Source organism: Pleurodeles waltl, chromosome 8, assembly GCF_031143425.1.
Source record: "Pleurodeles waltl isolate 20211129_DDA chromosome 8, aPleWal1.hap1.20221129, whole genome shotgun sequence".
Lineage (NCBI taxonomy): Eukaryota > Metazoa > Chordata > Amphibia > Caudata > Salamandridae > Pleurodeles > Pleurodeles waltl.
Window position 1 is genome coordinate 19,123,745 of NC_090447.1, and position 11,992 is coordinate 19,135,736.

General features: G+C 46.5%; 1 protein-coding gene across 1 annotated transcript in view; it reads left to right on the top strand.

Annotated features, from left to right (window-relative positions):
* The window catches only part of LOC138249308 (TRPM8 channel-associated factor homolog), a 48,033-nt gene extending 36,507 nt beyond the window's left edge, over positions 1–11,526 (top strand). The window contains exons 6-7 of the mRNA XM_069203266.1: positions 3,553–3,890; positions 10,975–11,526. Coding sequence (XP_069059367.1) covers positions 3,553–3,890; positions 10,975–11,526 — 890 coding nt within the window. The remainder of the gene's footprint in view (positions 1–3,552; positions 3,891–10,974) is intronic.
* The last annotated feature ends 466 nt before the right edge of the window (positions 11,527–11,992 follow it).

Below are 11,992 nucleotides of genomic sequence, written 5' to 3' on the forward strand. Positions count from 1 at the left end.
AGGTGAATGTATGTATGTAAGTGTAGGTGAATGGGTGTGTGCGAGGTGCGTGTGGGTGTCTGTGTGCATGTATGCAGGAAGGGGGGTGGAAGGTGGAGGGCGCTGTGGCTGGATGGGGGAGGGTGGTCTAGTGCTTGCTGTGGGGGGTGGGGGAGTTGTCTACCAGTGACAGGAAAGACCCTGTCACCGGTAGCCTTTCTGCCATGGTTTTCGTGGCGGTGCTACCGCCGTGGAAACCATGGCTGGAAGCCAGTTCCTAATACTGCCGGCAGTCTTCTGTGGACCGCCGGGTCAGAGATGCTCATCTCCAGTCCAGCAGCTTCAACCGCCCTGGCGGTATGAGTGGAGATGAGTTGGTCTGCACCACCAGCCTGTTGGCGGTGGGACCGCCACATTTACCCTGACGGTCAGAAGACCGCCAGGGTCATAATGAGGGTCAAAGTTTGAAAAATTGTTCAGATTGGCACATCTTCTTGGCGTGTGAAAAGGCCAGTGTCATGCTTTCCATTCTATCATATTGGGAACTAAGTCTTGGATCTCAGTCTTGCCAAAGCAGCACTTCCTTGGGAAGGCTATCAGTGATTTAAATAAGGGTGCTGCAGTGATACATGGTGGTGGTCACAGCATTGTGTAGATTGTTTTAATATAAATATTGTGGAAGAAGTGTTGCATGTTTCTGGTGTGTGTCACCTCATGCACCCCTAGCACTTTCTTTCTAGCTGCACATGCAGTTAATTACGAGTCACCATACTGCTTCAAGGTGCACTCTCTTGGAACTTCCGGTGAGGTGCTCTCACTCTACCTATTCTGATCAAGTTTCATGGTCCAAAGGAGTTTCTAGCATTGCACATTGTACTTATCTGGTGTCTTGAATTGCTCATGCATTGGTGCCAAAGGTAATGGATGTAAAGGTGTCTCGATATGGTCCTATTTCCTGAGCTCTGACAGTGACCTTGCTGCTGCATTCTGGATCAGCTGACAACAATCAAGAGATTGTTGAGCCACCCCAGTAACATACTGTTCTCGTAGCCAATTCTAGACTACAGTAGAGCTTTGACAGTGTGTGGAGAGAAGTGGGTGTCAATAAATGGCAGAATGGGGGATTTTTTTTTTTTCCCATTGCTCATCTACACAGGATGTGACATCATTGGGTTTCTCATCATCCAACTGCACAAGAACTGACATCACTGGTTTTCTGCCAAAACTGCATTTTAAAGAAGAATCCAAGCAAGAGGACCTCATATCCCCATGCCCATTTGCACAGGAAGTGGCATCACTGGATTTCCCATCATCCATCTACACAGGTAGTGACATCACTAGATTTCTCATCATTTATCCTCAAAGGAGGTGACCACATTGTTTTGCCCCAAAACAGTCTTTAAAAGAAGAAGCCACACAAGAGGTTTTCACATTGCTCATCTGCACACAAAGTGACATCACTGGATATCCCATCATCCATGTACACAAGAAGTGACATCACTGGTTTCCCACCCATAGTACCCTGCACTTCTCCATCCTCCCAGGACCTTTTAAATGGCGGCTGCAGTGTGGCAGTGTTGTTGGCGTGCCAAAGGCCCATCTGTGCCTGGACCATACCCATACCCAGTACCAGGAACTATAGTTCTCCCCCTACCTACCTCTTTCCTTATATGCTCCTCCTTGCTGCTAACCCCTGCCGCTGCTCATGGCACTGCTGCCACACAGCACTATAAAACACAGAAGGAGCATTCATATGCACCCCATGCATGTTCTCATGCACTTTCCCACACCGTACACCCACTACTTACACCCCAACGGCACCCAGCACCTTATTTGCTCACACTCACATAAACCAGCCTCTGGCCCATGATCTCCCAGACCAAACACACCACACTCACACTCACGATCACAAGACGTACAACAGAGATATGGGACCTACTGAATGACCGCAGAAACCAGCATCAGCTACATGGAACACTTTACATTCAAGATACATATCACAACCACCGTCTCCCTGAGTGGCACACTTATGAACAGACCACAAGGACCCAGCACCCAATCTCACCAGCGACATCACTGACTTCATAGCACCCCTCATCCGCTACATCGGCACCCTCACCCTCCTCTGAAACCCTTCAAATACCTCGACAGCTGGATCCCAGCATGCACTGACAACTTGGCTCCCCTCAAGTGAAATGCAACAGCAAGAGCCTGTCCAAATGTCAGCTGCTACACAATGGAAGTCAGGCTGATGAAACACCACTGCAAGCAATATGATAAAAAATTTAAAACAAGTCAAGACACTGCAGATAAAGAAAATCTTCAAATCAGCCTTAAGATGGTACCATCAAAGAACACCAAGAGCACAGCTCTTGCAGATCACATTGATGCCAGCAACAACAAATCTTCATAATCATCAATGATTTCATCGCACATCCAGCTGCCTCCAGCAATATCACCGGCTCGCAAGACCTGTGCAACAAGAGCTCAGAATTCTTTTGTAAAAAAAATCACCTCCATCTACATCAACTTCGACCCTCTACCAGACTCCATCACTGTTACAATTCAACTTCCTCTCAGACCTAATGAACAGGCCCTGTCTGCTGCTACCATGAAGACCATCTACCTGGGCCTCCATCTGCCCCTGCCCCTACCATGCCTTTGCCAAAAGACTCTTACCGATCAGCAAAGCACTAACACCAATCTTCAATGCCTCCATTGACTCAGCCACATTTCTGGACTTCTGAAAACTTGCCACCATCGTGCTCCTGCTCAAGAAACCAACCTGGCCTAGCCACGCTTTCCAACTAAAGAGCCATCTCCCTCCTACCATACTTGGCAAAGGTCTTAGAGAAACTAATCAACTAATGCCTCATTGACCACCTCAGCAACCACCAGCTCCATAAACCACGCACTCCAGATTCAGGCCCAACTGCAGTACAGAAATAGCATTTATCACTGCTCCACACAACATCCGCATGATCCTTGACAGAGGAGACACTGCAACCATCACTCGTCTGGACCTCTTGGCAGCATTCTACATAGTCTCACCCCTCATCCTCCTCAGGTCCCTACATGAAATTTGCATCTTAGGACCTGCTCTCTGCTGGATTTGCACTGACATTTGAAAAATCCCTTCTGCCTGATTCCCCTATTTATTCCGCATTGTGTACCTGCTTTGTTACTAGTCTGTCTTCCAAACCTCAATGCAGTCATACAGTCTGTGTGATTTTACAGTGTTTACTTTGAGCTTGGTCAGTCATTAGATTAGTCACATTTGTTACAATGTGTGCACCCTCCACCATCTTGTGTGTGTTCAGCTACAGCTACCAAATCAAAGAGATCACACTGAGCCCAATAAGCCCAAACATGCCTTATACTGTTAAAGCAGGATAAAGTGATGGGAAGGTGGGACTGCAGGTATCATCTCTCACTTCTCACAGCAAAGTCTGGTCTCTCTGTAGACTCGTAGAAAAAACACAGCAACCTCAGACTATTGTACAAGCTTAAAAGAAGCTGTTGTTCATGCACAGTGTTTGTGTGGCCTTTGATTCCCCTGTCTTCTCATTGCAGGCTGGATGCACTCTGGCTATCCTGTTATGTGCCATTTGCAATCAGTAAAAGAACTCATAGACCTGGAGCACATTAAAAGTGTTGGAACATGGGGTCCCCTCCATGAGTTGGGGCACAATCGGCAATGCTGGGGCTGGAATATCACACCTAATGCTACAGAGGCCACTTGCAATCTCTGGTCTGTCTATGTGAGTGAAAAGGTGTTGGGGATCCCAAGGAGTAAAGCACATGAGTGCCTGCAGCCAAAAATCCGAAAGGAAGGCATCAAGAACTACATCAAGAATGGGGCCAAGATGGAGGACTGGACTGTCTGGACGGCTCTGGAGACATATCTGCAGGTGAGCTTTGGGGAGAAATAGGAGGCATAGTATGGTGACTGTAGTCTGTTGGCATGACTGTAAAGTGCAGAATTAACATAGTTATATATCATCAAGTCTCCTTCTTGGTGAACTTATACATTCGTAACATTCCTCACACTGCCACCTCAACCATAGTTCTATGTCACACGGACACAGTTCTTCCCTTCAGAAATTGAACAGATCACTCAGGCAATGAACTAAACAAGAAACTTATTCAACATTTTATGAGAAGAGATAGTATAGAATGACCCATTTGTCTCAGATCAGTATTGCAGTAATTCCATGCCCTTCTTTATGAATAATATTCTCAAGATCTGAGTAGTGATGATGAATTTATCATCTTTTACTTGGGTAGATTCTTCTCAGATCCTATCTTTACTGTATTTTGCAATTTTAAGCCCAGAACAACCTAGTAGAGCTGCTGTCCTACTAGGAGCCTCAAACATCTTATCCAGGTATTGTACATCCAACAGAGTAAAGGTTCACTTTTCCGCGCTTGACCTCAAGATGACTATGTTACTGAAGAAAATATTAGCAAACCCAATGGATCCAGCAATTTACAGACCTGTCTTTAATCCCCACTCCCTTTCTTAGTAAGATTATGGAAGGATATGTTTCATGACAAATGCAAGAAATCCTACAATATAGCATGGCATGATAGATAGGTCATGCTCATACAAGAGAGATGGAGGAAAACTATTCATCTACGATCCTTCCAAGATGTGTGTCACTAAGAAATTAGTTATTGAGAACTGTGAATGTGCTTCTGGTCCCTTCCTGTTCATTGACTGTACAGTGTTGACTTGCGTGGCACAGACGCACTCTTCGATTGATTGCAGGCGTTCTGCTGCATATTTTATCAATTTCAGAATAAACTATCACTTTATGCGGTTATGGAGTCCTTGCCTCATGTCCAAACCAAATAAGTCCTGTCATATCCTATTTGAGGAGGCAGGTGCCAGTAGGACACCCATGTCTACTACAGATGCCACCACTGGTAGCAACCCTGAGATTGCATTTGAAATGTTACTGAAGGAACCTACATCTATCAAGACCATTATGGGTTCTATCATTGAAGAGACAGTGTCCACAGCAACCAAACAGAGGTCAATAAGAGCAGATCCTGCATGCTTCTGAATGAGATTGGATTCTATTGACAGCAAAAGACCACCTGGACCAATGTAAGAAGGCCTGGACCTAGGCCAAGATTTCCTGGGGAATTTTATAGCATCAACAAGTCCCGAAAAGCAACATTTCACTACCAGATATTCAATCAGAAGAGAGGGATAGCATCCAAACTCATTCTCTAATACCACTGGAATGAGGGAAAGATACCCACTCATCTCTTCCCCATTCTTGCTAGCACTCAAACCTATGGTGACAGCCATTAAACATAATATGAACATGCAGGGAACAAAGAGTCAATACAACAGCAGGATGTTCTAAACATTTTCCTTATACAGATGATATTTTACTTACCCCGGGAAATTCTGGGTCATCTCTACTCTCCCTGATTTCCAAGTTTTCCTTATTTTCTGGACATGAAATACATTGGGAAAATAATGCTCTTATCCAGAGGTACAATGAAAGTGACAGTAGAAGGCTAGGACATTTGTTGCTTACCATGAAAGCTAAAATACTCCCAGTGAATAAGGGCATAGATGGAATGTTGACTGACAACCTGTAACCTCTTATAACACAGACCTAGAATGACTATACCAAGTTGCCTTCACTCTAATTATTCCTATAGGGTTGAGTCCAAGTAATTAAACTTGTAGAGGCAGCAAAGCATAACTGTCTGTTGAGCATGAACAAGGGAATAAGAGTGTTTGCATGGGACATGAGGCCCAGACTCAAACTCCCCAAGTTGCATTCTGCCATCCCATCCAGACACTTCTGATTACCTGACTTGTGTGTATTTCATCTATTACACCAACTAGCAAAATTACTACAGTGCCCTTGTTTATCGTAATTCTCTGATGTGGGGTAGAATTGAACAGAAATATGTTGAAGACTTGTCATGCTATGTCACACGATATACACAAGATTCCAATAGTTATTTCAACTTACCTTGAACACTCAGGGTCATGAGGGAGTCATGGGCAGTAGCCCACAGAAATAAAAGACATGCACAAATGTAGATGTTGGTGCATCACTCTGGAATAATTCTGAACTAAGTATAGGTGGTACTTCTCTATATTGTGCTGTGCGGTCATCTAATTGGATAAACATAGTTGCGAATCTGGTGAGTGTAGATACACCAAAGTCCTTCACTGCTTTGCATGGTGAATTTGGGTTGTTTGTGTTTCAGAAATGGAGGCACAAACAAATATTGCTCTACATCAGAAGCAGAAAAGCTGCTGGTCCTCTCCCACTTCCAGATTCCCCTATATTGACATCCTTGAACGAGTGGGACAAAGACAGGAGGGAGGCGTTGGATTTATAAAGTATGCTCTTTCCCCATGTACCCTTGACCATTCGCTTGTGACTTCAGACTTTATTGAAAGGTACAGTTGATGGTGGAGCATGTGGAAGAGAATTGTAGGATTGGGCACTGCTATAAGAGACACCCAACAGAGAATTGAGGGAGGAGAGTCTCCAAATCACCTGTTGTAATGTGTTACACTACTGGTCCTGGATTTCCTACAGACTATACAAAGCCAGACTATATGATATTGGATTATTAGTTGAGAAGGGTAGGAACCCACCTCAAAAATATTCACAATACTTGTCAAGGTGAACCACTAAAATCTTAAAGATACTTGATCTCGACCCCCAGGCAGCTGTGGCACAGAGCAGATAGGCTGAACTTGGAGGCAAAGTGTATAGTATTTATGTAGTACCCAAACAGTAGCAAAGACAAAACACAACACATGAAAAATCCCAAACCAATTTAGAAAAAAATGGAGAACATTTAATATATAAAATTAAATCAAGACGACAAGTATCCAGTCAGTAGAACCAGAGTTAAAACGCTTTGAAGGTAAAAATAGCCCCACAAAGCATTTCATGCCAACTGTGGTCATCTGGTTGTGCTTGCCCGGAGTTAGGGTGAAAGCTAAGGTTAACCTTGATGGAGAGTGGGTTGGATGGAGGGGCCAGGTTTGTTCCGATCAGAAGTTTTACCTTCTGACTTAGTCTCATAAATCGCAGTCAGATCCCTTTGATGGCCACCAATGGCATTGCTTATGAATATTGATGAGGTAGGGTGGACTGTGACCCACTATGATTCTACATTTGGTAAACTGCCCTACTTGTAAACTTTTCTAAAAAATGCTGGTTGCAATTGGAAACCAATATTTTGAGCCCAGTGGTTCATACAGTTGGCTCAGTATTTTGAAATCAGCATAAGGGGCAGATATTGTTTTAACCACTGCCAGAGCTAACTGAGTCCCCTTCCATACTCTTAAAATTGGTGTACTACTACATGCAATTTTTGCGTATGTCAAGGGTTACATAAAGAGCTGGCAAGTTCTTTAGGACACCAGGGGGGATATTACACAGTGTGCCCTGCGAGCGTAACTGGTGTGTGTATCCGCTTTGTGCACTTCCAGGGAACTTTAGTATTATAGAAGGGGCCACTTGTGCGGTTCCTTCTTTAATACTGATAGCACTGTAGTGCCAGCACTATCTCAAGATGGGATTGTGCCACGCGCTTCTGTTTGAAGGTACACCTAACCTGTCAGTGTTCTCCTTGGTTTCTAGGACACCATTCTCCAAGATTAATCAGGAGTAGAGTGAATTTGACTAAGGTGCAGTCTCAATTGATCGCAGTTCACAAGATGTACCCAGTGTGTTTGTCTTTACCTTTCATGAGTCGAAGAGTCTCCTGAGTTCTCTTGGCTGCTTTGCAGTCTGAGTGGTTCTCCTGTAGACTTGTGGAAAGCTGCAGAGAACAGAGAAGTCTTTTTTTCAGTCTGTGTGGTGCAGGTCACATTTGGCAGCACATCTGAGCCAAGCCCTATTCTTATACTTGCTGCACCGGGTCCCGGGATGTCATTTGAGGACGCAGCTATGTTGGCCTGGATGGTTCCGTTCGGAATTGGAAGTCCTGTCCATAGGTACAATCCCGGGGAGTCCTCTGTAATCTGCAGTGGCTGTCCATGTCCAGGCTGTATGTCCCACAGAAATGGCTCCGACTGGGCTCTCTCTAATTGGGCAGTTGCAGCCTTGTTCAGGCCATCATCAGTTTAACAGGTACAGCGCTAACTGGGCATCCAACGCTCACATAATTGCAGTCCAACTGGGCCTTCTGCAATCATGCAATCACATTATCGCAGGTCCGGTCAGGAACCGGATGATGGGCTTCATTCACAAAGATAAATTTAGACCATTACGCTGTTACTCACTATGTCACACATACTCAGGTCTCGCCACTTATGCACACTATGCCCACTGTAATGTGACACATAGACATACTGCATGCATGCCGTCTTATATCCAGAACCAATGTAAAAGCGTAGATGGTGATATTTCACCATTTTACAGTCGTTTAGAGTGGTCCTAAAATATTAGGCTACTTTCGTCAGTTAAACTGATGCAGCACCTCTAGATTTTGACGCATTGATAAAGTTATGTCAGTTCTGAGGTCAACTTCAGCGATGTCCCTATTTTTGGGTGCAATCGTTGTATCAAAGTTCCCACAGATGCATCAGAATTTCTGACACACCTTGGGCCTCCGCCATAGTCTCCCATATTCTAAATATGGCTCATCCATGGCATTATAACAGATTCCTGTGCATAACAACTGTTTTAGACACATCGCTGGCACAATGTAGAGATGCATCATTTCCTGTAAATATGGCTCTTAGTCTCTCATCCTAGTGGAGCTGGACTCTAACCATTGCCAATAAAGCAGAATTTTCTCACCTTCCCCCCAATGAAGTAGATCAGTCTCTACTCCTCATCTCCTTCATATTTCCATTTCATAACTTCATGAGTGAAGAGGCACCAGCTCCTCATCGCAGAACCCCTGCCCAAGCATTACTTCTTTAATTTCTGTTTCCTGGCCACACTCAGCCCAGCTAAGAATGGTTAAAGGGACGTCTGCCCTAGAAATACCTGTTCTGCTTTGTGTGGGCTCTTGATCAGGTGCCCCAGAGATCCCGGGACAAATAACCTCTGGTTAATATATTTCATAAGTAGTCCATGAGACTCAAATGGGCACCCCACAAGTTCCAGAGCGTATATTTTAAAATTTGCATTTTTATGAATACATATTTTGGGGTGCAGCAATAAATAACATATGCATCGCGTCGTGTATTATTTCCAGACTATTAGTGACCGACTATTCATATAGTGAGGCAGTCCACATAACATTATGTTACACAATTGTGGCCTACTCTTCAATATATTTGGGGAATCTTTGGCAATACTGTCAAAGATATTCCTGGTATATCAGTCACCCATGCGTGACATGTTCTGAAAAAGCCACTTTTAGAAAGTTGACATTTTCTTGTCCTAATCATTTGCTGCCTGCAGCCTGTTTCCTAGAGCACATGACTAGGTATCACATGACTAGGTGTAGTTGTCAGTTGTTCTTGGTGTATTCCTTCCAGACAGTCACACAGAAGGGAAACTGGGAGGTGGCAAGATGGGCCATCCTTGCACGTGGGGGGGGGGGGGCGGCGCTGTGCACAGCGCCACTTGCACTTCAAGGGAACTGCCAGAACACACACACACAAAAAGAACTTCACACTAGCCTTTTGTGACTCCAGACATCATTGGACCAGGCCGGGAAGGCAGGACATTCCTGGCCATCTGCAGGAGGAAAACTCCAGAACTGTCTTTCAAATCAAAGTTGGCACCAGGCATACAAATCGGACCCTCAAATCCAGGCTTCAGTACACAGGGCCTGTGGAAGATGCAGGAGGACTGCTTGTTGCCCTACCACCAGAAGGACTGCTCTGCTGCCCTGCTGACTGAAGACGATCTGGACCTGCTCCATGAACCTAGGACCACCATATTGACTCCAACGGCTAGGTGGCTGAAGACCTGGTGTAAGCTACAGGGACATAACAAGCTCCAACTCCCTTGAACCTCTCACTTAGAATCTGTCTGCAGTGACGTCTGATCCCAAGTGGTGCACCTCAGTCCTGGACCCTTAGAAGCGGAGCTAGAGGTGCTGTATCAACCTAACCATGGACTCCATCGAATTTGATGTAGAGCATTGCAACATGTTGCAGGACCTCGCATCACAGCAACTCACCACTCCTCACCACAATTGACGCAACACAACTGACTGGAACGGACGCAACGCAAATGACCATACCAGACCCCATCCTCCCTCACCTTCTTAATGGCACCCGGGGCACCTTGAGAGGGCATCTCTTCTGACCTTCTGGTCAGTGTCTGTTGCCCTCTCCTGTGCAGCTCCACCTGTTGCTGCTGCCTCTGCCTTGGGTGAACTGAGAGCCTGCTTGACTTTCAGTGCGAGGTCCACCTCCACCCGCAGGCTCTCGCCTGTGCCTTATCCCTGGTAGCCTAGTGGCCATCTTCAAGTAAGTATCTTCTGTCTGCTTTTTACTTTTGCCTTTACTTCTGTTTTTATTTCCTGTCTTTTGTTCCTTTTTCTTCCCTTGTCTCTTTTCTCTCCCTTCTCTGTCCCACGTTTTTCCCCGTGCTACTGCTGCCCCTGTGGCCCTTCCCTTGCAGAGCGATTTTTCCCACCCGCCTGCCTCCCAGCCGACTAGACCTCCTGCCTCCCTCCTCTTCTTAATGGCGCCCGCTGCGCAGTGAAAGGGCTACACTTCTGACCTCCTGGTCAGCATCTGTTGCCCTCCCCTTTGCAGCTCCACCTGTTGCTGCTGCTGCTGCCTCTGCCTTGAGCGAACTGAGACCCTGCTTGTCTCTCAGTTCGAGGCCCAACTCCACCCACAGGCTGCCGCCTGCGCCTCATCCTTGGTGGCATAGTGGCCATCTGCAAATAAGTATCTACTGTCTCTCTGACCTCCTGCCTTTAACTTCTGATTTTACTTCTGTTTTTATTCATTGTCCTTAGTTTCTTTTTCTCCACTTGTATCTTTTCTCTTCCTGCTCTGTCCCACATTTTCCTCCCTTGCAGCTGCTGACCCTGCGGCCTGCCCCCGCAAAGATCTTTTCCCACGCTTCAGCCTCCCAGCTGACCCATCCCTGCCTCCCTCCTCTTTTCAATGGCGGACGCGTGCAGCGGGTGCCCTTTCAAAAGCCCATCTGCGCCCGTCTGCATCCGTCTGTGCCTGGACTGGGCCCAGCGCCACGAACCCTGGTTCTCGTCCCATCCGCTGATTCGACGCCAGCACTCGACGTGCCCTCAGCCAAGGAAGATCCTCAGCCTGCCACTGAGCCGACCCCAGGAATACCTATGGACCTTTTTCTTGCTATGCCTGCTCCAGCACCCTCCAAGAACCACCTCATGATCCCACACCATTCACGGACGACAACCTCAAGTGGATACTCCTCAACACACGCTCCCTCGTCAAGCACACAGAAGAAGTCTAGGACCTCGTCGACTCAACAGCCCCGGACATGCCTTCTTCAAGGAGACCTGGATCACCCCACCACCACCCCATCCCGGACAACTACAAAGTCATCCACAAAGACAGAGCCAACCGGCCTGGAGGAGGCATTGCCATAGTCTACAAGAGCAACCCCTGCCTGACAACCACCAACGAGTCGAAGTCTCAGTCAACCTACGAGCACCTACACTTCCAGATTCATACCAACCCAAATACCTCCCTCCGCGGCACCCTAATCGACATGCCATCCGGAACCCGACCCCAGTTCTGCGAAGACATCGCCAATGTCACCCCCCCAAGTGCTCACCTCCTCTGACTACACTCCACTCGCGACCTCAACTTCCACCTTGAAAACCATGATGACCCCGCACCAAGAACCTCCTGGACAACCTCACAACTCTCAGCCTCAAACAACTCATCAACGTCCCCAGCCACAAAGACTGATACATTCTCAACCCCATTTTCTCAGCAGGGGACAACATCTCTCACACCTCCAAACACCATTAGATCGACCACAAGGGCATCCACTTTACCTACACAAAGAACACCGCACAGCACCATGCCCCCGTCCTCCTGGCAGACGCT